This window comes from Lissotriton vulgaris, chromosome 8 (genome assembly GCF_964263255.1).
Source record: "Lissotriton vulgaris chromosome 8, aLisVul1.2, whole genome shotgun sequence".
NCBI classification, from domain to species: domain Eukaryota; kingdom Metazoa; phylum Chordata; class Amphibia; order Caudata; family Salamandridae; genus Lissotriton; species Lissotriton vulgaris.
Genome location: NC_141696.1, coordinates 1,310,130,570 through 1,310,156,821, shown reverse-complemented (window position 1 = coordinate 1,310,156,821; position 26,252 = coordinate 1,310,130,570). Strand labels below are relative to the sequence as shown.

At 47.7% G+C, this 26,252-nt stretch overlaps 1 protein-coding gene across 1 annotated transcript; it reads left to right on the top strand.

Moving 5' to 3' along the window:
- Positions 1-24,943: 24,943 nt before the first annotated feature.
- LOC147698659 (ATP synthase F(1) complex subunit delta, mitochondrial-like) lies at positions 24,944-25,588 on the top strand. The gene has a single exon (XM_086935248.1). The coding sequence runs from the start codon at positions 24,990-24,992 to the stop codon at positions 25,485-25,487; it is 498 nt and encodes a 165-aa protein (XP_086791374.1). The 5' UTR covers positions 24,944-24,989; the 3' UTR covers positions 25,488-25,588.
- The last annotated feature ends 664 nt before the right edge of the window (positions 25,589-26,252 follow it).

Sequence of the window (26,252 nt, the reverse complement as noted above, 5' to 3'; positions counted from 1 at the left end):
CTGTCCTACCGGTTGTGTGTACTGACCGAATGGAAGCGTGTTTGTTTGCCACGTTGATGGTGTGGATGTTTTTTGGAGCTTTTCGGGTGTCTGAATTGCTTGGCAACAGGTCCTCTCCTGGCCTTTTGTGGGGGGATGTTCAGATCACGGAGCGGGGGGTCCACATCTGGCTCTCACACTCCAAAACAGATCAGAGAAGTTTGGGTAGGGGTGTCTGGTTAGAATCGGTGTCACCTCAGGAAACGTCCCCTTTACATTGGGCTCTTTGTTGGAGGGAACTGTCGGGTGGGTTGGTGGATCTTCGAGTTTTTCAACATGCCAATGGATCTAGTGTGACGAACTATCAACTGCGCATGGTGCTGCGTAAAGCGCTGCGACATATTGGTTTGGATGGGTCTTCATACGGTACTCATTCTTTTCGGATTGGGGCAGCCACAGAGGCCTTCCACAGGGGATGGTCGAGGGAGGACATCATGGGTCTGGGGCGCTGGACTTCTAACTGTTTTCGGCGCTATGTTCGTAATGAGCCTCCTGGAGCGCTGGCGTCCTCCTCTGTTTTGCCTATCTGACTCTGTTTTCTTTTTCAGGTTCTGTGGCTGGTCCTCGGGCTGCTTTCGTTACAGTTTGGATCGTGGGCCATTCGTTCATTAAGAGAGCCCAAGTGCAAGCCCGACAGAGTTATTTTGGTTCCTCGTTGGGGTTTAATGACAGTTTGTTTAATGTGGTTTGGAAGGGAAAGGGGGGGATGTTGTGGAAAGAACTTATACCTGCCTTGAATTCTTGGTTGGTAGGGGGGGTTTGCCCGGACGTCCTGGTGATTCATTTGGGTGAGAATGACATGGGTTCTGTCAAAGGGGTTGTCCTGCTCCGGGCGATTAAGAAGGACTTGGCTTTATTGCACAGTCAGTGGTCGGGTTGTCATGTCATCTGGACGGAAATGGTGCCGCAGAGGGTTTGGAGGTATGCGGTGAAACCGAAGGCGGTGGACAAATCCCGGAGGAAGGTGAATTTGGAGGTTTCCCGTTTTTGTAGAGACCTGGGTTTCGGTCGCATCGTCCATAGTGACATTAAATACGATGCGGTGGAATTTTTTCGGGGGGATGGTGTACACCTGTCACGTATGGGTATGGACCTGTATCTTCTGGAGTTGCGGGAGGTTCTATCTCGCTGTTTGATGGTACGTCAGTTGGCTGGTGAGTAAGTGGTAGTCGGTTTCTGTAGTTTTCTTTTCCTTCCTCTTATTCCCGGGTCTCCCTCGTAACCCCCACCCCCTCTCCCCCCCCGGTTTTAGGCGGTTGGGGGGGCAGAAAGGTGGGGCTCTCTCCGTATCAGTCTTTCACCCCACGGCTTTCTGGTTGGCGGTTTTGCTATGTGATCGTCAGTTTTGGGCCAAGTTGGACCCGTTAGTTGTATCGGTTATTGTTTGGGGATTGTTCAGTTTGATTGACGTGGGGTTCGGAGAATATGGATCGGGGGATATGTTCAGTTGGTTTATAGTCAGAGATGTAAGATTATATTTATTAGGTGATGTTATAATGTTATAATGTTATTGGGGTTTGTATGGTTTTGTGTTGGGTATGTACGGGTGGGGGTGGGTGTGATGGAGGGTGTGGGGTGGGGGCGGGGTTTGGGGTTTGAAATAAAAACGAACAAAAACTTGGGTTGTGGTTTAGATTGTGAGGCGGTTGCCGAGTTTGTGTATTTTTGTAAATGTGCACCTGTTCCAATAAAGCGGCCTTTTTCACACTTGAAGGGTTTTTGAGTCTGCTCACTCTCCCCCCACCCCTCTCTCCCAAGGGGGGCTTGGGGGAGGGCAGCCGACCACCGGGAGGTCTCCTCCCCCGGGCGGTTTGGGAGATCTGGGTGGGGTATTCTTTCTAGCAGGTTCTTTTTGGGCGTTTTTGGGCTGGTTTAGTAGTGTTGTGCGCTCCCCTATAAATGGACGGGGCTCCTCGCTCCGGGCACCATTTTGGGCTTGGTGACCTGGTGGCCGGTTGAGCTTAGAATTTTTTGTCCCTCCCTCCCTCCCCTTTTATGGGATTTTTTATTTATTTCTTTTTAGTTTGGCTGCTGTTTGAAACATGTGTTCATGGGGTTTTACGTTGTTCTTTGTCGCTTGGGACAGGTGCGTGGCGGTTTTGCTATGTGATCGTCAGTTTTGGGCCAAGTTGGACCCGTTAGTTGTATCGGTTATTGTTTGGGGATTGTTCAGTTTGATTGACGTGGGGTTCGGAGAATATGGATCGGGGGATATGTTCAGTTGGTTTATAGTCAGAGATGTAAGATTATATTTATTAGGTGATGTTATAATGTTATAATGTTATTGGGGTTTGTATGGTTTTGTGTTGGGTATGTACGGGTGGGGGTGGGTGTGATGGAGGGTGTGGGGTGGGGGCGGGGTTTGGGGTTTGAAATAAAAACGAACAAAAACTTGGGTTGTGGTTTAGATTGTGAGGCGGTTGCCGAGTTTGTGTATTTTTGTAAATGTGCACCTGTTCCAATAAAGCGGCCTTTTTCACACTTGAAGGGTTTTTGAGTCTGCTCACTCTCCCCCCACCCCTCTCTCCCAAATGGCAGTTGTGTTGATGATGTGAGCTGCCGTTGAATTTAAAATCAGTATCATGTAGAGATGCCAGTACTGCGAAGTGACAACTAATTTGGGAGCAGTTTGGAAATTAAACTGCTATAGCTCTGTAATTACCAAATAACTACCCCTATTTTCGCAAGATGTTCTTGGCCTCAGTAAAAGCTGTCAGTAAGACTATAAATATCTTTCAGTCTAAAGCAGCCATATTCACCTTCAATGGTCCAAAAATTCCCTCCCCATGCTTCAGAGATTATGATTTATTGCAGATTTTTTGCTCCGATTGGCTAATTATTTCAGCCGCTCGTGCGCAGCCACAAGGTGTTATTACGACTCGGATTGGTGCATGCTGTTAACAAGGGGGCACCAGCATGCAAATCAGCCGCTCTCGCAATCGAAGCTGTGTGTGTGCTGGCTACGAAACAGCAGCCTGCCACGCAGCGTCATGACGGGATAAACATCTCTTCCGAGGCTCGCGCACACCCCTCTGCTGCACTGGTGAATCTAATGGCAGCAAATCATTACGACTCTGTCAGCGCGCCGGAGAGGGTGTGTGGGGCACTAGCCTCGCCCGCGTCAGCATTCCGAGCACACCCTGGCTGGGCACTCTAACTCCGTAGGATGGCAGGCTTTGGAACAGTGAGGCAGCTATTTTGCATTTAAAATTAAATACAGTAAAATGAAATTGCTTTTGAGAGATTAAAGGATTGAATGTTACTGGGAGACATGTTAAAAAAAATCAATCATTAGCGAAAAACCAATAGGTCAGGCGTTGGCCCCAACCTTTTGGATTTGTCAGCGCTTGTTTTGTTTGTTCATGGGTTTTGCAAAACTCTATATTTGGGAAGAGGGCAGCAGTAGGGACCACTGACACCAGGGTTGTGTAAAAAAAGGCCACTTTATTGAAACAGGTGCACATCACAACACAACCTAGGCCTTTGCCTCACAAAACTACAACCTCACTATACAGTTAACTCACCTATCTAACTCCACTAACCCCCTCCCCCCCCCCCCCCACGAACTTAATACCGGAACATTGTACCCGCTTTTGATCTGTTTAATTGTAACTGTGCCCTTTAATCTCCCCCCACCCTTTACTACAACTATGGAGAAGTGTGGCTCACCGGTTAGAGGAGGCAGACCCGGACGCAAAGGTCAAACCCGGGACCAGGGTTCAGTTCCCAACGTGGCAGGGTCTTGAGCTCAAAATGTCCACAGACTCGATAATTCTCGCCTCGGTGCCTACTCGAATCATGGGTTCACACTCTGCAACTCTGCTTGCTTAATCTCCACCACGGCCCCACCGCGATGGGGTGCCTGGCTTTCACCCTGGGGATGCCCAGTAGGGGTTATCATGCAGGGAAAAGCCAGGACGGGTGCCCAAAGCAAGCGCCTTGAGACCTTACGGTGGAAAGGCGCTATATAAGAACGTATGATTTACGATTTATTTATTTACTACAACTATTGACCCCTACTGAAGTGGATTTCCTACAATACCTTGAACTTTCCTTTGACCTCTAGGTGTGAACTAATTTGGCACAGTCAACAAGAATAAACTTCACTAAGTGATGGCAACTTCTCTGCCAAACGCCCTATGCACCAGCTCCAAGCGACAACCTTAAACAGACACAAATAAACCCCAGCATAGCTGTTCGAATAAAGCTCGCTCAAACTAACCTTACTTCCAGACAAACAGAAAACCAGGATGGGAGACTAGGGAAATTTCCACTAGCTAAGTGCCAGCCACTGTGTTGTAATAAAATGGTGGGTGGCACTACAAAATGCCCAGTTTTACACGTTACATATATGCCCAAACATAGCCCAAGCCCCCTAGCAGTCTCCAAACTGCTCCACTTCCCCAAATAACCCTGGGGACAGACTCCCCTGTGGTCAGCTGCCCCCCAAATCCCCACTGGGGAAGAGAGGAGCAGCACGGACCACTGACACCAGGGTTGTGTGAAAAAGGCCGCTTTATTGAAACAGGTGCACAACACAACCTAGGCCTTTGCCTCACAAAACTAAAATCTCAATTATACAGTTAACCCACCTATCTTAATATACCCCCTCTACCAGGCTGAACTGTTCCTTCTGAAGCAGAACCAAGGCTTTTTGCATATGGCTACTTCCTCTCTGTGATGGCATGATGAGCAGAAAATAGAAGACTGGAATGTAGCCCAAATAATTACCTGTGGCTGAGAATAATTCTAGAAATTCTAACTCCCAAGCACACGTATGTTTATAAATCAGGTTTCCCTTCTTTTTCAATAACACACACATATATCATATACAAAGACATAAAGGTCAACAATTTCAATCTTCAATTCAAATTTCTTTTCTTGTTTTATTCGGACTTCTTCAAAACAGCAAACAACAGCCAAGGCTGAGGGTCGACAAAATCTCTGCAGTCTCTGCAATCTCTGCAAAAGACTCTGGGGACTCCTACCTAACAGCAACGTAATAATCTTTAGCTATGGGCCATGACGGACGAGTGTGGCGATGAGGGGGAACAACACACGTAGAAACGTTGTGCCTGCTGGCCTGTCATGAGGCCTGTCATGACCGTAATCCGTCAAGTTATTACCTTCATAAGAGATCAAAGCTTTACACAGCAGCTGATTTAGAGCAACCCGCACCCCTGCAAGAACCCCCAGCAGTTGGATTGGTATTGGGGTTTTGAACTTTTTCAAATGTTTGTTTTGGATTGGTTTGGCCAGCTGCACATTGCCAGGTCAACTAGGGGAGGGGAAGTTGGGGTTGAACATTGTTTATATGCACAACCTCACTCAACTTATACTAGGGGAGTCGGGTGGAGATTTTACATTGCAGCTACCCTACCCTTACAACGCATGATTTTACAACGCATTCTTAGAAACTACCTTTCCAACGCTTTCCATTACAACGCATAGCATTACAATGCATACCATTACAATGTATAATACTTTAAGGGTAATAGTGGGGTACGTTTTGGATAGTGAAGGGGTAAAATTACTGTTCCCACTCCAGTGAGTGCAACAGTAGGGTAAGTGTTGGATAGTTTAGGGGTAAACATTACTATTCCTATGTACCCCCAAACCCATACCTACCCTAAAACTAAAATAAACTCCATTACTTACCTTATAAAGCTTTGTAATGGCATGCATTGTAATGGTTTGAGTTGTAATGGCATGCGTTGTAGTGACATGCATTGTAATGCCTGCGTTGTAATGGCATGCGATGTAAATGTAGTCGCAAATGTAACACCGGTGTTGTAATGACTGCATTGTAATGGTTGTTTCCCCTGTGCTGCAAAAAGAAGTGCATAATTGTGTGTTCAGCCAAACTAAAATGCCATTTTATAAATGGCTTGATGGGGTTGCTAAGGAAGCAACTTAACACACTGTCACTTTACACAGTTGAGGATTTTGAAAAACGCATTTCCTCCGTCAGCGATATGGAGGCTGTAGGTCTTGAAAGGGACTGGATTAGAATGGATCTTTTTAGTTTGGAAAAGTCATGGGCCAAAGTTTTTCTCAATAAGAAAATAAGGGAGGCGTTCTGAGCAGGTGGGTAACATAAGGAGAGTCAGATAAAACAACATAGGAAATAGGAAAGAAATGTGGTAAATTAAGTGAAGGGGAAACGCGAGCCTATGGACAAAGGCAATCTCTTTCCTGTATACTGGTAACCTCAAGGGCTTTTGGCCTAAACCCAACCGAGTACTTGGGCTTGTCACACATATAACAGTAGTGTCAGTCCCCGAAGAAAACTGGGTTAGTTGCATCTCAGACCTGTATAAAGTTAGAGAAGATGCAGGAGGTGCCCTTTAGCATGACACAAGCAAGTCCGCAGGCTCAGGGGGCGAGGAGAGCATCCCGCTTCCCACCGTTAGTCACATTGAAGCAGTGATTAAAGGCTTGAAAAGCTCAAGGGCCAGATGGTATCCCCTCCAATATTAGTAAGCTTAAACCCCATTTCTGGGCACATATCTTTCTCCCACTGTTTGTAGAAATAATGGGGGGGGGGGGCAAAAGCTGCTGGAAACATGAAAAATTAGTATTAGGGTTCCTGTTTTCAAAAAGGGCGATAGGATACTGCCATCTAATTATCGTATGATTACCCTGTTGGATATTACGAGTAAAATGTTTGCGAGGCATCTGGTGGGTCTTTTGAAAGTTTGGGTGAGTGCTGCTAGAATTCCACCCTTGACCCAAATGGGCTTTCGGAAAGGGAACTCCACTATAGATTATGTGTATTAAAGTTGCTGGTGGATGATTATGCCCTAAAACGGAAACAGCCCCGTTAGGTGTCTTATATTGATTTGTCAACCACGTTTGATACTGTAAATAGATCTCTATTATGGGACAAGATGGCAGATGGGAGTGCACACCGGGTCTTCTGAAACTAGTAGTTCACTTGCATGAGACCCCCTGGACTAGAGTGGAACTTGGGGGAGGTAGGGCCCTGTCCAAAAAGATCAACACACCCAGTGGGTTTAGACAAGGGTGTATTATGGCCTGCCTCAGTTTTCAATTTATATAGCGGATGCCTTTGGGGCCTTAAGGCAGGTTAAGCCCTCTTCTCCTAAGTTGGGGACGGACCCCATAGCTGCGTTGCTCTATGCAGATGACACAGGGCTATTAGACCCTACGCCAGTTCGGCTGCAGCGGTAACCCAACAAATTTTCACATTACTGCAATGGAAATGATCTAAAAATCACTTTGGCTAAAACTAATATTATGGTTTCTCAAAAGATATGAGGCAATCCCTGAGGTTGAGGGGGTGGCTGAGTGGTGTACAAATGGAGGTCATTAAGGAATACAATACCTTGGTGTGTGATTTAGCCACAGCCTTGACTTACGGGCTCAAGTCTCGTTGCAAGAATAGAGTGCCAAGGCCATCGCAGGTTTGCTCCAGTGCCTGTACTCGGCTTTGGGACATAAGTAAATAGAAGTGCTGAGAGAGGCATACAATGCAAAAATAGTTTCTCTGTTACTCTAAGGGTGCAGGGTTTCGCTTGCAAAATAGGTCAAGCGCTTGCAAATCATTGAAACAACCATTTGGAAAAATTGACTAGAATTGCCCACAGGCGTGGTGAATTTTTTAAAAAATATAGATAGAGGTTGCTCAATTATTGTTCAGGCCTATTAAAATCTGATGAAGGCTCCTTGAGGCACCTCATGCTACTTCACTTGCAAGGAAAACATAAAGGGCAATGGGTAAATAATTTACATGCCATGGAGGTGTCCCTGGATCTCCCTCTCTGGTATTCCTCCTTAAATATGTCTGCACCCCAACAGAAAAAAAGCACTAAAGCGATTAATATAAGAGTGTTCACTCCATAGCGACTCTATTGATGTTAGTAAAAGAATCAACTTGCAGCACCTAGTGGAAGCTGATTACTGTTGTCTAATGCAACCCTATTCGATGGATATCAAGAGTAGGTCTGTTAGGAGGTGGGCCCTGAAGGCTTGGTTGGGTCAGTTTACTGTCTTCATTAAATGAGTGGGGTCTAACCAGGTGGGGAGTGAGGTTCCGTGACGATTGTAAGTGGTGTTTTCGACTCGCACGAATATGGTCGAGTCTGGTATCTATGAACCGCAAATGACGAGTTTAGTGGGTGTGCGCAGTTTCGCTGTGCTAACCTAAACCGTTCGTCTGTTTCGTGGGTTTATACATCTGTACCCACGGGCTCCATCTTAGATATGGCATCCATTTTGTCTCTTGCCCTCAAGTAGCCAGCGAACGGACGCTGTCCGCTTCGCGACCCTGGGATTCCCAAGACTCTTGCGGAAGACACGTTTCCTTTGAAAGTGTCTTTATGATGAGAGGGATGATGCTGTAGGGCAGATGTCCCCGCTCGAGGCTCATCTTGCCGTGCCGGTCTATTGTCTCAGCCGTGCATCTCATTAGGCACGTCTCTTTGATGCCTGTAGCTCGTGTTTCCCGATACCACCCCTTTTACACCCTTTCCGATCTCCCCACTGTTTCTGCCTTCCTCTGCACCTGTCCTTGTTTCTTTTTCGATCTGTTTACTGCCGATTGGAACGTACTAATGGTGGGAAGATGGGTTTTTACAGTTGGGAACCACGAATGTTTCTGTACTTATGTTCCGGACCTTGAATGTATCAAAGCGACCCCTCTCGGGGATAATTATGGGAACCAAGTTGTAAACCTTTGTGTACCATGTTAACCTATGAGAGAAATGTGTATAAAAAGGAGCGATCCACAGTAGCAAATGGAAGCAGATCCCGCGAACATACCCGTTGTGTACTTCTCGTGACTTCTGTGTTCCCTGCAGTAAATAAACCTTGAATCTTTGACGCCGAAGGAAGTGTCCCGTGTCTCTGTCATTTGTACGCCGGAACAGGTTACCCACGAAGGTTTCAGGTGTTGTCCCCTGGCACCGCTGGGTCTTAAATAACCCAGTCCTTCAGTTGGCGCCCAACGTGAGGCTGCATCAGTGGTACCGGTCCAAGCCCGACGATCGTGAGGAACTTCGTGTGAAATCTCCGAGGGAAGGTGCACCCCGCTTCATCGATCCTGTTGTCGAAACAAGTGGCCCGACGACTTTTCCCGCGAAGATTCCCGCCTCCTGACGGCTGCGACGGACTGCTGCCCTGTCTGTAGACCCGTTTTGGCGCCTGGCGTAGACTTTGGTACAGCGAGACGATTGACGGGCCTTCCTGGTGACGCCATTGATCTTTGAGTTAAGTATTTGTGGGTCGCTCCCAGAGTCCTTGGTTGTGGTTGCTTAGTTGTTGCATGGTTCCATTGCATTTGTGGTTCTTAGTACTTGGTTCTTTGTTGTGTTATTTGACGTCTGCAGTCGCCAAAAACCGAGGGTTTTTGCTCTTTGCTGGGACTTGGTAAATCCCGTAACCCTTGAAGTTTGTGAAACTCGGCTAGTGTGCAAGATGCCTGGTCGTAGTACTTTGTTCAGTTGTTTCAGACGTCGTGGTGCGGATTCCCGACTGGAGGACTCGTGTCCGATACCTCCGGTTGGAGCTCCAACTTATGAGCTCTACAGTAAGCATGGGTTAGGTCCTATTACCTTTAATGAATATTGGATTCGTTACACCAAAAAGGATGGTGTCCTTAGTTGGCCACCTCATGGTAGTTTCGAGACTCCGATTTTAGATAACCTCGAGGCAAAATTGTTTAAGAAAAAGTCAAGGCCCGCCATGTTTGATGCCTTTCGGTTGTGGCGTAAAGAAGCCCGACAGAAAGAGATCAGACAGACAAAACGTAATCAGAGAGATGGTGTTGCTACTATTGTAAAGAAAGCAGAGCAGTTTCAGCGTGATAAGGAGGAAAAGGAAAAGGAAGTTTTTGACAGGCTTCAGCGTATGACTATAGATAAATGTTATCCCGCTTTGCCAACGGTGTCGGATAAGAAGGAGGAATTAGTTGAGGATCCTTTAATGTCCTATCTTATGAAGTCACCACCTCTGTACGCACAGGGTACCGCAGCTCCTGTGGTTCCCCCTGCCCCTGCTCCTGTACCCGCTCCTCAACCTGTTCTTCCGACTGTTCCTGCTCCCTTGCCTATTGCTGTTCCTACTGCTCCTCCGCTTGTACTTCCACATACTCCTGCTCCCGCTACTGCTCCGGTTCTACTTACTCCTACTGCTTCTTCTGTTCCTACTCCTTCTCTCGTTTCTACTCTATCGTACACTTCTCCAACTACTCGACGTCGTACCCCTTTAATGGCTGCTAATTTTGCTAATTCTCTTGGACCTATTCTTGAGTCCGCTGATTCGGACGGTCCACAGAGACGTAGTCAGCTTCCTGGTAATAGGGAACGTGCCGCGTTGTACAACATGGCGATGTCATGGATGTTGCATCCCTATAGAAATCCTCCACGTTCGGTGTTGAATACGTTTAGTCAATTCAATATACCGACACAGAGGTATGTTTTTGAAGAAATGTGCAAGGTTTTGCACGATCAAATATCGGCAGATGCATCGGAAGATGTATTAACTGCTTTGACTAACTTACAGCTTCAGTTTTCGAGCGGAATGGTGGTGGGTACCAATGTTCGACGTGCTATCGAGCAATTATTAGCTTTCCGTCTCTCTCCGATACCTCAAGCATTGTTCGTTGAGGATGTTGAGAGACAGTTAGATCCGTCTGGTCAGTTTCCTATGCGTGAAGTTCCACCCGTGTGGATGCCAGGCGATGCTAATGCCGTTCCTATTGTCTTGCCACATTTCCAGAGAGTATGGATACATCTCCCATGGAAACGATCGGAAGTTTTACAGGTGAAGCAATCTTTGCCTGACCCTCGCAAAAATCCTGCAGGGTATTACAAGGAGTTGTCGCAGCTCGTAGATGCGACGATAATGAATCTTGCCGATATCGATATGCTGTTTGGCAATGTCGTACCGCAACCGGTATGGGCCAAGATTCGGCACGAAGATCATGCAAACGAATTAGGTGGCGATTGGGCTGCTCTTACTGCGGCCGAGACGCGACAAGTTGGCGGGGCTAAGCCTGAACAGCTCATTACTGCTCTCCCTCAGAGAATCATTACCTTGATGAAAACGCTTATGCCAGCTATGAGGGTGAACTGGGACAAGTTGTCAGCTTGCAGACAGAAGAAAGACGAGAGTGTCTCTGACTTCTTTACGAGATTTGAGGAGGCATTCATCGACCATAGTGGTCAGGATATGGGTACCGAGGGTGGTCAGCGGTTGTTTGTGGATAAATTTGTTTCAAACTTATTGCCCGACTTGAGCAATAAATTAAAAAATTCTGAGAGTGCGTGGGCTGTTTCTACGTCTGCTCAAATATTGGCTACGGCACAATATTATGAGAATAGGGAGAAAGAAGAGAATGATCGTGCCGATAAAAAGACGAAAGAACTTAAAACTAAGGTGTTGTTGCAGCAAGCGTATCCTCCGCGCTCGAATCAGAATGATTCGCAACAACGTAATCGGTCGCAGTCGCAATCTAATAGGTCGCAATCGCGAAATGACTCCTCTTCGCAAAGATCTTCATTAGGGTACAATCAGTGTGCCTATTGTAGACAGGAAGGTCACTTAAAATTCAATTGTCCTGTTTTAAATGAGCGTAATAGTGGTAACACATCTAGAGGAGGTCGTGGTGGTGCTCAGCAGACATCACGTGGTAGGGGTCGTGGTGCTCCCAACGATCGTTCAGACAATTCATCAAATTCTAACAATTGTTTTGATCAACGTGGATCATCGCAAGGACGATCTGCGCAGTACAACGTAGATGATTATTACGTCGATCAGGATGCTGACGACGGTAATTACTAGGACAGCCGTAGACAAGGAGAGGGAGTGGTATCAGTCCCAGTTGATCAGAGAGGGCCTTACGTCGCAGTTGCCACCTCGGGCGTCGTTGAGCCTTTTCTGTTGGACACTGGTGCAGCGAAAAGTTCCATCATGCATTCGAAACTCCCTGGCGCACCTTTGTCTGGCTTGACAAATGTTTCCGTTGGATTCTCTGGCGCCCCTGTTAGCAATCCGGTTTCGTGCTCATTGCCACTCACAATTGGGCCACATGAGCTTGAAGCTCCGTTGATTTTGACCACTGGTTGTGGTGAAAATCTCTTGGGCCTGGATTTGTTAAAACGTCTGTATGCGACTTTGTATTGTTCTCCTGCGGGAGTAAAGCTTACTTTGGGTGAGAGAGTTGTCTCTCCAATGTATTTGTCTCTCGATAAGCTTCCACCGGAATTGAGTTCTCTTCCTGCATCTTTGTGGGCGACAGGTCCCAATGACGTGGGCCTGCTTGACATCGCCCCTTATGTTGTTCACGTGAAATCTAATGTGCGATTGCCACGTATTCCCCAGTATCGTATCTCCCTTGATGGTGAACGAGCATTGTTGGCGATCATCTATGATTTGATCGAGAAAGATGTTATTGAGGAGACTCGGGGCAACGTGTGCAACAGCCCTGTACTGCCTATTTTGAAACGTACCGATCCTTCGAAACCGCCTGTTTATCGTTTTGTTATCGATTTACGGGAGGTAAATAAAATTGTGATTCCTCAGTTCCCTGTTGTGCCTGACATCACGGCGCTACTGACTCTGATTCCAGCTTCTGCATCTTGGTTTTCAGTAATCGATCTGAAGAATGCGTTCTTCAGTATTCCGATTGCTGAAGAAAGCAGAGACCTTTTCGGTTTCTCTCTTGGTGGCCGTAGCTTCCGGTTTAAACGTGCTCCTCAGGGCTACTGTGAGAGTCCATCGATTTACAGTCAAGCCTTGAAGGGTCAACTAGATGCGTTTGTGTTGCCGGCTGGTGCGGCTCTGATCCAATACGTCGACGACTTATTGGTGGCTGCAGATACTCAGGACATTTGCAAAATTGCCACTATATCATTGTTGCAGCATCTCTGTGATTTACATCACAAGGTGTCTCCTTCTAAACTTCAATATTGTTGTCAAGAAGTAACCTATCTAGGTCACTTATTGTCAAAGGAGGGCAGAAGATTGACCCCAGAGAGAATTGCAGCCATTGCGCGCATATCTGTGCCAACAACCCAAAGAGATGTGCGTGCCTTTCTAGGTATCACGTCATACTGCAGACAGTGGATTCCGAATTTTTCATTGTTAGCGAAACCACTGGTGGCTCTTACATGCAAGGATGTTTCAACTCCTTTACCATGGACGGAAGAATGTCAGAAAAGTTTTTCTGAACTGCGTGACGCATTGTGTTCGGCTCCTGTTTTAGGTACTCCTGACTATAGCAAGCCGTTTACACTATACGTTCACGAGAGGGAAGGTTGTGCGTTGAGTGTTTTAACGCAACCTTTCGGTGATAAGCAACGTCCATGTGCATATTTTTCCTCGACCTTGGACCCGGTAGCTAGAGCATTGCCGAGTTGTTTGAGAGCAACAGCGGCAGCCGCGGTCTCCATCCGACAATCAGCAGGATTGGTCATGGATAATATGCTTACGGTGATGGTTCCGCATGCAGTTGACACTCTTCTGAATCGTACGAAAACTCAGCACTTGACGAGTGCGAGGTTGTCTGGGTACGAGTTGACGCTGTTGGCAAGTCATATTCAGATAAAACGTTGTAATGTCCTGAACCCGGCGACTTTGTTGCCAATTAGTGCAGAGTCAGATGAAGTAGCAGCGCATGACTGTTACTTAAGGACTGAGGAGGAAACAAAAGGTCGAGTGGACCTTAAAAACACTCCTTTGGAAGATCCCGATGGAACTTTGTATGTGGATAGTTCATGTTTTAAATTGCCGAATGGTGATGTGACGACTGCGTATGCTGTGCTAACATTGAATACTGTTGTGGAAACTGCAAGATTGAATCAGAACTCTGCCCAGGCTGCAGAGCTGATCGCCCTAACTAGAGCGTGTGTGTTGGCGAAAGGGAAACGAGTGAATGTGTTTACCGACAGCCAATACGCTTTTGGCGTTGCTCATAGCTTTGGACGATTGTGGAGAGAGAGAGGTTTTTTGACGTCGCATGGTACGAAAATTCAGCATGGACAGCTTGTGAATGATCTTTTGGAAGCACTTACGTTGCCTTAGCAGGTAGCGATTGTTAAATGTAGTGCGCACCGTAAGGTGACGGATGATGTTGGCCGTGGTAATGCGTTTGCGGATGAGACTGCTAAGGAGACTGCCTGGAACCTTAGCACTAGAATGTATGTGACGAGTTCGGTTAGGTGGCCTACAGAGACTAGCATGTGTGAGGACACTATTGAGAGTGTGAAAGCAATTCAGAATGAGGCCACTGAGACTGAAAAGACGAAGTGGAAAGAGAGTACGGGAAAGTTGGATGCGAATGGTTGCTGGGTCGATTTGTCGGAGCACAAGAGATGGATGTTGCCAGATGCGTATGTGCTGGCTGTTGTGACAATGGCACACGGGTTAGCACATATTAGTGCGAAAGGTATTTGTAAGTTGTTGTCTCCTGTGTGGAAGAATGATGGTATTACGAGGTGTGCTGAGAGATTGGTGAAGAATTGCATGATATGTATGTTATACAATCCTGGAAAGGGGACCCCCACACCTCCTGGCCATTTTGCTCCCCCTTCATATCCCTTTGAAGTAATCCAGCTAGACTTCATCCATATGGAGAGATGCAATAACCTGAAATACGTTTTAGTTGTGGTTTGCGCATTCTCCCGATGGATTGAAGCCTACCCTCTTAAAGACAATACTGCCCTGTCTACTGCGAAAATCCTGCTGAAGGAATACTTTCCTCGGTATGGAATGCCTCGAATTGTATGGTCTGATAACGGAAGTGAGTTTGTAGGGAGTGTGATGAAGAGTGTGTGTAAGGGCCTTGGAATTAATCAAAAATTCCATAGTGCCAATCATCCCCAGTCAGCAGGTTTGGTTGAGGGGTATAATGGCACCCTTAAACTCCAACTGGCTAAGATTCAGGCTACGACTGGTCTGTCGTGGCCTGACGCCTTGCCCCTTGCCTTGTTGTCAACAAGGACGACAGTACACTCCCGAGTAGGGCTCAGTCCCTATGAAATAGTGTTCGGCCGTCCTGCGAATGTTTGGGGGGTTCCTAGACCGGGTGTATTTTCTAATCTTGAGTACCCAATGTTGATTGACTATCTTCATGATCTGACTGCTAAACTGAGGTTAATTCACCAACAGGTTTACGAAGCACTGCCGACGCAGACGGAGGGTCCAGGCCACCAGCTCCAACCTGGGGACTGGGTGGTTACCCGCAACTTTACCCGCAAAAAGAATTTGGAACCCCGTTTTACTGGACCCTATCAGGTCCTCCTTGCCACGAGAACTGCCGTCCGTTTGGAAGGGGCGAAAAAATTGGGTGCATGCCACTCATACCAAGAAGGTTCCTATACCTTTACCGGCAGACTCGTGGGTGAGGAAGGGCATTGCTTCATCTGAAACCGAAGGACCACAGACTTTTGTACCCTTTAGCGACGCACAGACTGTCGGAGAATCCTCAGTGCAGCAGAAAGACATTGTTGAACATTTGCCATCACAAGACTCAAGATCAGAACAATCGACTGATCGGCAGAACTCTGTTCCCTCATCGGATTCTTTGTTTGATGAACAGACACGTCCTGGGAAAACTCGATACTTTTTGCGATCCAACACCAGAGACAAATAAAAATTTCTGTTCTGTCCCTTGACAACTGCACTATCCCATTTGCCACGATCGAGTTTAAAGCACCCGTATTATTGTGATTATTTTGGTAAAAATTGAGTTTCGTTCCATCTATGTGCTTTTACTTCCACAGCTAAGAGACTTTTTGTACATACATTGTGAATAAGATACCTTGCATCCAGGTGTACCGTAGGGCCACGCGTGTACTTCCTTCTGGTTAGTAGGTCTTGGCGCTAGGCCAAAGACCGTCGGTTCCTGGGAACTCCTAGGGATTGACTACTGCTACACAGAACGAAGTGCGTCAAGAAACGTTGCGGACGGTTGTAGGGGATGGCGTTTTCGAAGCTGATGGACTTGGAAGAAGCTCAGGCGCAAAGATTCAAATTGCAACAAATTGTTCGTACCAAATGTTTTATGTTTCAGTTGTTCCTACTGTTTCTGACTGTTTCTTTGCTATTGGCGGGTGGGGTGTATTACATGATGTCGTACTTCCTACCTTCTGCCATACCTACTCCTACTTTCGAACCTAAATCTACCTCCACTGCATCCCCTCATTCTTTCCATATCTTACCCGAACACGAGCAGGCTAGACGTGTGGAATTCAGAAATAATTCCTTTATTCAGCTCCTTCATCAGCATCAGTTAGTGGTTAATACTACAAATTGTTGGGTGTGTGGGTTAATGCCACATACTACGGATAAGGGAATTCCATATCTGGTCCTACCTTATAGTTCCCAGGGTTCAGCTCGAGCATTTCAAACAATGTTTCGAAGTGCACTAGATTCTTACCCCAGTCGAGAGCCACGTTCTCCCTACTCTGGTCCTGGCTCGTATCAGAAGCCTTTGTCTATAGCGATAGAGGATTTAGATAGAGATATCTATGAGCCGTCGCTCATCCCAAAGGAAGAGGTACAAGCCTATAGGGTCCTGAGTAAGGTCGAGTATAGTGCGCTCACGAGTGAAAAACAGCTTAGAAGCTCGCCTCCGATATGGGTCGTACCCCACCTTGGTAGTTTCTGTCTAATGGGTCGTGGCCGAAAATCGAAAGCTCGTCTTGGAGAGAGTGCTTGCTCCGAGACTTATATCCTGCCGATGGTCTTGTCCCCTGTGTTTCTGGCTGCCAAGGGTACATATTTTGTCTGCTATGATCGTGCGTATACATGGTTGCCCTCCGACTTTGTGGGCTCATGTTTTATCGCAAATCTGTTGCCTCCGACGTTCACTGTAGATGCAGACTATCACAAGACTAGAGTTGTGAGAGGCGTGATTAGCGAAGAGGACACCGCCGGTCAAGAGGCAGGAGACTTTTTCAAGGGTTCCCTCCCGTTTTGCGGACCTATGGTTAATAGTAGGAACCTGAGGCAGTTGACTCGTGTGGTGGAATCGACAGCTAATATCACTGCCAGTGCCCTTGGTAATATCACCGCAGAACTTCAGGCGGAAAGGCTTATGACGTTACAAAACCGTATAGTTTTAGACGTGGTCTTAGCAGATCGAGGTGGAGTATGTAAGGTGATCCATTCGAGCTGCTGCATTTTCATTCCAGATAACGCTCCGACTGTCTATCAAGCCATCTCAAAGTTGCATAAGATCTCTGAGTCCATACACGTGGATGTAGGGGATTGGATGCTGCTTGGGTGGTTTTGGGGCCTGATGTCGACTTGGGGTTGGAAGATTCTGATGATCATCGGAGTTGTTGTAGTGTTCCTGTTCACGTGTTGCCTTTGTGTGCAGTGTGGTCCTGCCTTATGTGGCCTCTGTGCTACGACGTGTATAAGACAGCCGCCTGTTACCAAAGGAGCTCGGTTGGACAGAGCTATGTTGCAGCAACATCTAGATGGTCTGATGAATATTGAATATGATTCTGACTAGTGCTTGCCTACATGAGGGCAAAAGGAGCGACTGAGGTTCCGTGACGATTGTAAGTGGTGTTTTCGACTCGCACGAATATGGTCGAGTCTGGTATCTACGAACCGCAAATGACGAGTTTAGTGGGTGTGCGCAGTTTCGCTGTGCTAACCTAAACCGTTCGTCTGTTTCGTGGGTTTATACATCTGTACCCACGGGCTCCATCTTAGATATGGCATCCATTTTGTCTCTTGCCCTCAAGTAGCCAGCGAACGGACGCTGTCCGCTTCGCGACCCTGGGATTCCCAAGACTCTTGCAGAAGACACGTTTCCTTTGAAAGTGTCTTTATGATGAGAGGGATGATGCTGTAGGGCAGATGTCCCCGCTCGAGGCTCATCTTGCCGTGCCGGTCTATTGTCTCAGCCGTGCATCTCATTGGGCACGTCTCTTTGATGCCTGTAGCTCGTGTTTCCCGATACCACCCCTTTTACACCCTTTCCGATCTCCCCACTGTTTCTGCCTTCCTCTGCACCTGTCCTTGTTTCTTTTTCGATCTGTTTACTGCCGATTGGAACGTACTAATGGTGGGAAGATGGGTTTTTACAGTTGGGAACCACGAATGTTTCTGTACTTATGTTCCGGACCTTGAATGCATCAAAGCGACCCCCTCTCGGGGATAATTATGGGAACCAAGTTGTAAACCTTTGTGTACCATGTTAACCTATGAGAGAAATGTGTATAAAAAGGAGCGATCCACAGTAGCAAATGGAAGCAGATCCCGCGAACATACCCGTTGTGTACTTCTCGTGACTTCTGTGTTCCCTGCAGTAAATAAACCTCGAATCTTTGACGCCGAAGGAAGTGTCCCGTGTCTCTGTCATTTGTACGCCGGAACAGGTTACCCACGAAGGTTTCAGGTGTTGTCCCCTGGCACCGCTGGGTCTTAAATAACCCAGTCCTTCAGGAGGGACATGGATTCTTACCCTTTTTGAAAGTTTTTGTGCCTTCTTTATTAACATAAGACGCTGCCTATTACTGCCTATTTTTAGAGAGCTGCAGGGCTGTCGAATTAGCGCCTTAATTAATATAATTCTGCACTGTAATGACATGGCGTTATGCTGGCCTTTGGCAAAAATGTTGCCCGCTTCTGCCGGAGAATCTTACCTTTTCCCTTTCAACATAATTTAACTTGCTCTCTGCACAACAGTGTTGATTAGGGGAAGTTTCTATTTTACTATGCAGTTATTTCTCTTTTAATCCAAAGAGTTTGAATTTTTATGTAGTCTTGCACTTTTCAATCTGTGTTGCATCATTTGCATTTAAAAGGTAACTTCTCCCCTCATGATTTCTTCTTAAACCTATAATAGTCAATTTTAATTCAGTTGTGTACATTTTACTCGTCTTGCACAATCTCTCCCACTTTTTTCTTTTTCTTTTTATTTGCTGCTAAATATGCCGGTGGTAAAGCTTTACTTGTGTATGGGGATTAATTGGTGTAATCGCTTACCAGCGCCGAAGGAAGAGGAATCGCTCGCATAGAGCAGTGGGCGAGCCTGGACAGTACATGCAAATTCTAAGAAAAATACAGACCCCAAATACTAATTACACATTCCTCACGTGGACCATCAGTGGAATGGGCTCTGTGGCTAAACGTTATAAAAAATTTGCATATCTGGAGGGCAGGGCACAGGCATCGCACTCTTACAGGAGACATGTGGCCACGGACCAATTCAAGGCCCTACATGGCAGATGGTTGGTCGAGATATTTTCGACCTCCTACTCTCCTTTCTCCAAGGGAACTATGTTGTGGGTTTGGCAGTGGGGGTCCCATTAATGGTCACTGTTAAGATTTGGGGGTCTCTAGTTGGCACAGGTAGGTACTTGTGACAAATAGGGACCCTCTCCTCTAGGACAAGGGGATTACACTCCTAAAATAACCCCTGCTCACCCTCTAGGCTGCGTGTCACAAGCAGTCAAGGCTTATTTCAGAGCGTTGTAAGTTACACAGTTGTGACCACATACAGCAACCCAGTGACAACACTACAAATGGACACCACACAGGTTTTATATAAAAAATAAGTAGACTTTATATAGTTACCACAAGATCATAAACGACAAAAATACACACTACGATTACTTTAAGATGGTAGATTTAAGCTTAGTTCAGTTCAGTTCTTAGTTGCGACACTCTGCGTCAATGTACCTTAAATTGCGTTGCGCTCCCACGACAAGCAATGTCGCAGCCATGGGAAATGAGGCAAAGTCAGATGCAAAGAAATAAAGACGTGAAGATCTTCCAGATGCAGCACGCTTCTCAGGGATGCGAGAAGTTCTCAGTTCGATACGCGGACTGCAACGGCGACACCCTTATGATGCGACGACAACAGCTCCAGCGGCGACACTCTTCTCCACGATGCGTGAAGCTTCCGCTTGATGCGACCACTACAGCAGCGACATCCAAGCTGCGACGGCAGCAGCTCCGACGGGGGCGCGCTTCTCATGGATGCGAGGTGCTCTTGGTCGATGCACTGCAATGCAACAGTTCCAGCGGCGACACCCTCCTTCTTCGGAGTTGCGACAGCAGGCACAGCGACGGCGACACGCTCCGACCTCGTTGCGAGATTCTTCTCCTGATGCGGTGCAGTGCGACAGCTCCAGGGGCGTCACCCTCCTACTTCGGAGTTGCGATGGCAGCAGTAGCGACTGCGACACGCTTCCTCTTCGTTGCGGCACGCTTCTCTCCGATGCAGTGCAGTGCGACAGTTCCAGCGGTGACACCATCATTCAGAGTTGCGACGGCAGGCACATCGACGGCGACAAGCTTCTTCTCATTGAGTCGCACTTCTAGCTCCTTGCGACACGCAGTTCCTCAGAAGGCCCAAAACAGCAGCAGGCACTTCCAAAAGAACTCTGGGGAGCTGGGGGGTGAAGTCTGTATTCCCTGAGACTTCAGCAGGAGGCAAGCTCTTTTCCAAGCCCTTGGAGATCCTTCACAAGTTGAAACCAAAGTACACAAAGTTCCTTTCTCCTTCCTTTAGCAGTAAGGCAACCACTACAGGCCAATCCCCCAAGCAGCACTTCAGCTTGGGAATAGTCTCTCCTCAGTTTCTTCAGGTTCCTCTCCTCAGTAAAGGTTTATTCTTGTAGTCCAAAGTGATCTAATTTCATGGGCTCAGGGTCCCAATATTTATACCCAGAAATCCTTTGTTCTCTGAGGGGAGAGGGGCCTTTGCCCAGTCCAAACCAGTTCTGAAGCACTCTGTTTACCAGACTTCTCCTTTCCTTTCACAGTGCAGGGTATGCACATCAGTTGCCCCACAGGGGGTGGAGCCAGCATTGTGGAAGGCAAGTACAGTTCTGGAGCACTTTGTTTACAGGACTCCTTCTCTTCTTTCAGTGTGCAGGGCAGAGACATCAGCCGCTCCCCAGGGGGTGGAGCCAGCATTGTGGAAGGCAGGCACAGCCCTATTCAAGGTTCAGGTGCGACTCCTCCCTCCCATCTGGATGCAGGTCTCTCTATTCACCACTGGGTGACTCAGCCTGTCTCCTGGAATTCCCCAGCCCGGTCACTCTCAAAACCAGATATAGGAATACACAACCTAGCAGAGGCAGTTTGAATGGTTAAACAAGCATATACATACTTTCTAAAAGGGGTATTTGCAAACACAGAATATTAAAATAAACTTTACTAAAATATGTATTTTATTATTCTCAGTTCAGGCATACTAAACTCGAAATTTTACCATGTTCTCGGAGACAGTTAGGATGATAAAATGTAACAATTCTAACAGCCCATTCTGGCCTATAGAGAACAGGTAGCCTTGCAATAGTGAAAAACGAAAATGGCTGTAATTCACTATTAGGACATGCCACACACATCAGGGCTTGTCCTACCTTATACTTACAATTCACCCTGCTCTTGGGCCTACCATAGGTGTGACTGATATGAATAAAAGCGAACGTTTAGGGACTGGGAAGTGGGTGCACTTGCTCAGTCAGCATGACAGTACCAGACTGCACGCAGGTTCTGCAATGGCAGACCTTAGACACATTTTACAAGGCTGCTTCTGTGGGTGGCACAACCAGTGCTGCAGGCCCACCAGCAGCATTCGGATTACACTCCCTGGGCACACTCAGTGCACTAGACTAGGGTCTGACAAGTAAACCAAATAGCCAAACATGGAACCACTGATTAGTACATCAATTTACAGTAGGGAGCACTTGCACTGTGGCACTGAATAGCAGTGGCACAGTGCCCAAAGCATACAGCACCAGCAGAAATACAAGAGGCAACAGCAAAAATGGAAGGGAGACCCACGCCAATGGTGCCAGGTCTAACAGTCACCAACATCAGGATTGACATAGAGGACCATACGTCCTCCTCACTGGTGCACTGGGTGGACTGCAGGTTGTCATAGGCAGCATCTACGCCCTGAATGCCGGCCAGGCGCAATTCTGCAAGGTGCTGTTGCTGCTCCTCTTATAGGATGGCAGTGCCACGGACACCACCTTGACAGATAGGTGCCAAACTCCCCAATTGTCTGCCTTGTGAGAGACTTTAAGACCAGGGTAGACAATTGGGGACTGTGTGACCCCTGGAGGCTCTGACATTTAGGGCAGTGGGAGTATTCATTCTACTCTCGAATTCACGACCTCCATTACTGTTTTGACACAATACTCTGTTCCCCAGAAGTAGTGGGGCAGGTTGCATGGATGGACGCACATACTCAGACCACAACCCACTGCTCATGAGCCTGAACTGGGGTAGAGATATGTCACCTATTCCCACTTGGAGGCTCTGGACTGCACTTTGAGGTGAGCCCATATTTGGAGAACCTCTCGCTGACCTTGTACAGGAATACGTCTAGACCAATGACTAGACGGCATTGTACAGTAATATTGAGTGGGATGTGATCAAGGTACGGGCGCATGGACACTGCACAGGACAAACCGTAGGAATTAGGAGACCACTCAATACTGATCTAATGAAAGTAGTGGACAATATATGTTACCTCGAGATAGAAGCACAGCCGAACCCTCAGGCGCAGTCCACATACAGGGATAAGCATATGGTCAATGCTGAGCTCCTAGACAAGTTGAAACTCCTAAATAGGTGAGAATACTTCATCATAGCAGGGGTAGAGGGAGGGTTAGCAGGGAGGCTTTTGTTGTGGCTGGTCTGTTCAGAGGAGAGGGGCCACACCGCTACAAAAATACGGACCTTCACTGGGGAATTGATCCATACACAACATAATATCCACACTGTATTCACACACTACTAACAAGACCTCTGAGGAGCACAAGCTGCAACACGGGCGGAAACCATGGAGCCCTTCCTTGCTCTCGTGATGGTCATGAACCTGATGGACAAGGAATCTGAGGCCCTGGGCAGCCCGATCACTGAACCCGAAATTAGAGGCGCTCTCAAGGAGCTGGAGCGCAGCAAGACCCCTGGCATGGATGGGCTTCCAGCAGGGTAGTACCAAACATATGCCTCCTTGCTGGCACCACAACAGGTGAGAATGTATGCAGAGGCATTGCCTGTGGGTAATTATCCATCACTACTAGGGAAGCCCTGATAGTGTCCCTACCCAAGCACACTGGCGAGATGCTGGAAGTGATGTCCATCTGTCCCCTGTCCATGTTTAACATTGACTAGAAAATCGTTAGTAAGGTGCAGGCCAATTGCCTGCAACCTAATTTATGCACACTAGTGTACACCAACCAGAACCTTTTCCTCTTGCAGCGCAGCACTTCTGCCAATATCCAATGCTTATACCGTGTACTGAGGCAGGCGCCATTGACCACTTTTCTGGAGGCAGTGGTGCCTTCCATAGACATCCGTAAGGCGTTTGACACCCTTCAGTGGGACTATCTGGGAAAGGTATGGCTTTTGGCGTAGTGTGGGGCAAGTGTTTAATACTTCTCAATGCTGCTACTAGCGCACAGGTTCATATGAGGTGCTGCATTTGTGAGCCGTTTGGGGTGCACAGGGGTATGAGACAGAGATGCCCATTGTTACTGATGCTCTTTGCTTTGGCAGTCGAACCATTTGCTTGAGAGCTGAGGGCCGAGTGAGAGGCACTCACCTGCAGACAGTGAACACATTATCTCGTTATATGCTGATGATATGTTATTATACCAGCAGGAGGATCACACAGGGATACTATGGGTGATGGAGATACTAGCGGATCATGGAGATGTGTTCCGGCTCCGCACAAACTGGACTAAGATGTGTGCCTTCCCACTAGTGATGGCTGCTCAGGGACCACGGGAGGTGGCAGATGCCACCGGAATTCACTGGGAACCAAAAGCATCTGCAACCTGGGAGTCAGAATCTACCTTGTGCATGAGGACATCAGGAAGGGAAGCTTGATGGGGAGCGTGGCATTTTGGTGCACCTTACAAGTCCCCAATATGGCAAGGATAGCACTAACATAGATGATTGTTTTGCCCCGGATATTCTACTGCTTTGTCAACCTCTGGGTCTGAATCCCCCAGAGCTGGTTCTATTTTCGTAACACACTGTTATGTGAGTTGCTCTGGGATGGGAGACACAATAGGGTGTCCATGTGGGTCTTACAGAGAATGCCACTGGAGAGTGGACTAGGGGTACCGTACTGCGAATTGTATTATTTTGCACCACAACTGTAATGGTTGGCCAGATGGTTCGTTGGGTTGGACAGAGGAGACTTTGGGCAGTTCAGTGATGAGCTCAGTGAGGGTGCCCTTAACGCAGTCTCCTAGAAGCGGAGTTGCACTCTTTGAGGAAACTAAGGCTGCTGGCAGTGGCCCTCGGTGGCTGGAAGGGGGGAACAAACGGCTCAGAGCACAGTCGCAATATGCATCAGCAATACCAATGGTGGGGCTAACTATTGTTAGAGGATTTGTTTTATGCTGCACCATCTAAAGGAGTACACAACAACAGAGATAACGACATTAGAGGACTGCTATGAGGAAGGTGCCTTCAGTCACTTTGAAACCTTGGTTGAGAACTACCACCTCCCTGGAGCACAATTCTTGGCCTCCGAGGGATTATCGCAGATGCTGCATCGGCTTTACGGGAACCCAATCAGGAATCCCCTATGCATGACTACCTGCAAACTATGCTGTCCTTAGGTAGTGGCAGATATCTCGTATCTTGGCTGCACCGAATGATGATGGGCAACACCCGGGGCAGCTTCCCAGGCACACAGGCTCGATGGGAGACTATTCTGGGTGGCAATTTGTGTGTAAAGAATGGGAGCAAACCTTGAAGTATACCAAAATTGGTCTCGGGAAACACATGTTTTAAGTTTACACAATTTAATTACTTGAACACCACGTACCTTAAACCCTATCAAGTGAACACTATGCACCAAACTGGCGATACAAATTGTACCAGGTGCGCCCTACCAGAGGCGGATTTTGGCCATATGATCTGGAAGTGAGCGTCCTGCCGCTCTTGCCCTTGGTGCTGCTTCCGGTGCCGGTCTTCCCGTGTCCGCCATGCAGCTGTCAGTCGTCCGCCGCCTGCTCCGCCTCCGCGCCCCCCTCTGCCAGGCCAGGCGAGCGCTGGCGGCAGAGGCGGCCCCCGGGGGCCCGCAGCCCATGAGCTTCACCTTCTGTTCCCCGGCGGAGGTCTTCTTTAATGGTGCAAGTGTGAAGCAAGTGGATGTCCCCACCATGACCGGATCCTTTGGTATCCTCCCTGCTCATGTCCCAACCCTCCAGGTCCTGGCCCCTGGTGTCGTTACCGTGTTCAGTGATGAAGGGGTTGCTTCCAAGTACTTTGTGAGCAGCGGCTCGGTTACGGTCAACCCAGACTCCTCGGTGCAGCTGCTGGCAGAGGAAGCGTATCCTTTAGACATGCTGGACATCAACGCTGCAAAGGCAAACTTGGAGAAGGCGCAGACGGAGCTGTCGAGCGCATCAGACGAGGTGGCCAAAGCGGAGGCCCAGATTAATCTGGAAGCGACCCAGGCCATCGTGAAAGCTCTGGAGTGATCTAGGCTCATCAAGCCCAGATGTGCCCTTCATGGCTCCTCCACTTCACCCCCTTTGTACAGAGTATTATATTGTAGACTGACGAGACACAATAAATGGAAGTGAACAGTGATTGCACAACTCTGGGAGCTGGTGATGGCTGAGCTAGAGCAGGCCCACAACTGCCAAAGTTCACAAACTGCAGAGATTTGCCTACTCAGGATATATGACAAGAGGTAGCCAGGAAAGTGGCTCACAAATTTTTGGACCTAGTGCGTAGCGTAACCTGTATAGGCTTTGCTAGGCATTGGAAGTCTCCAGACGGTCCACCACATAGTCAGTGGATAGCAGAGGTTCTCAGCGGGGCGGGTGCGGAGGAAATAGTGCTGCGACTAGAGACCTCTAGAGGGCTCTGGAGAAAACCACTAGCAGATCTCTGGGAGGACGTGATAGTTAGCCCAGCAACCATGGAAGAAGCTGCGACTTGAGTATTATGGACTCTCGAGCAGACTTGAATGCATGCACGATATGGGATCAATAGAGTACAGGCTGAAGCCATGTGAAGCAGACAATAGACACCACACCTCAACTTATATAAAGAGCAGGTACACAACCCCTAACACCCTTCAGGGATCATCACTCAAAATCAAACAGCCTGGGATCCAGATAAGCTTGGGAAAGTTAATAGTTGTAATTGTTTAACATACCGCGATAACAGATAGATTGCACATGTGACTAAATGTGATGACTGTGTCAGCTAGTGATAAGTACAACTGCAAAACTCAA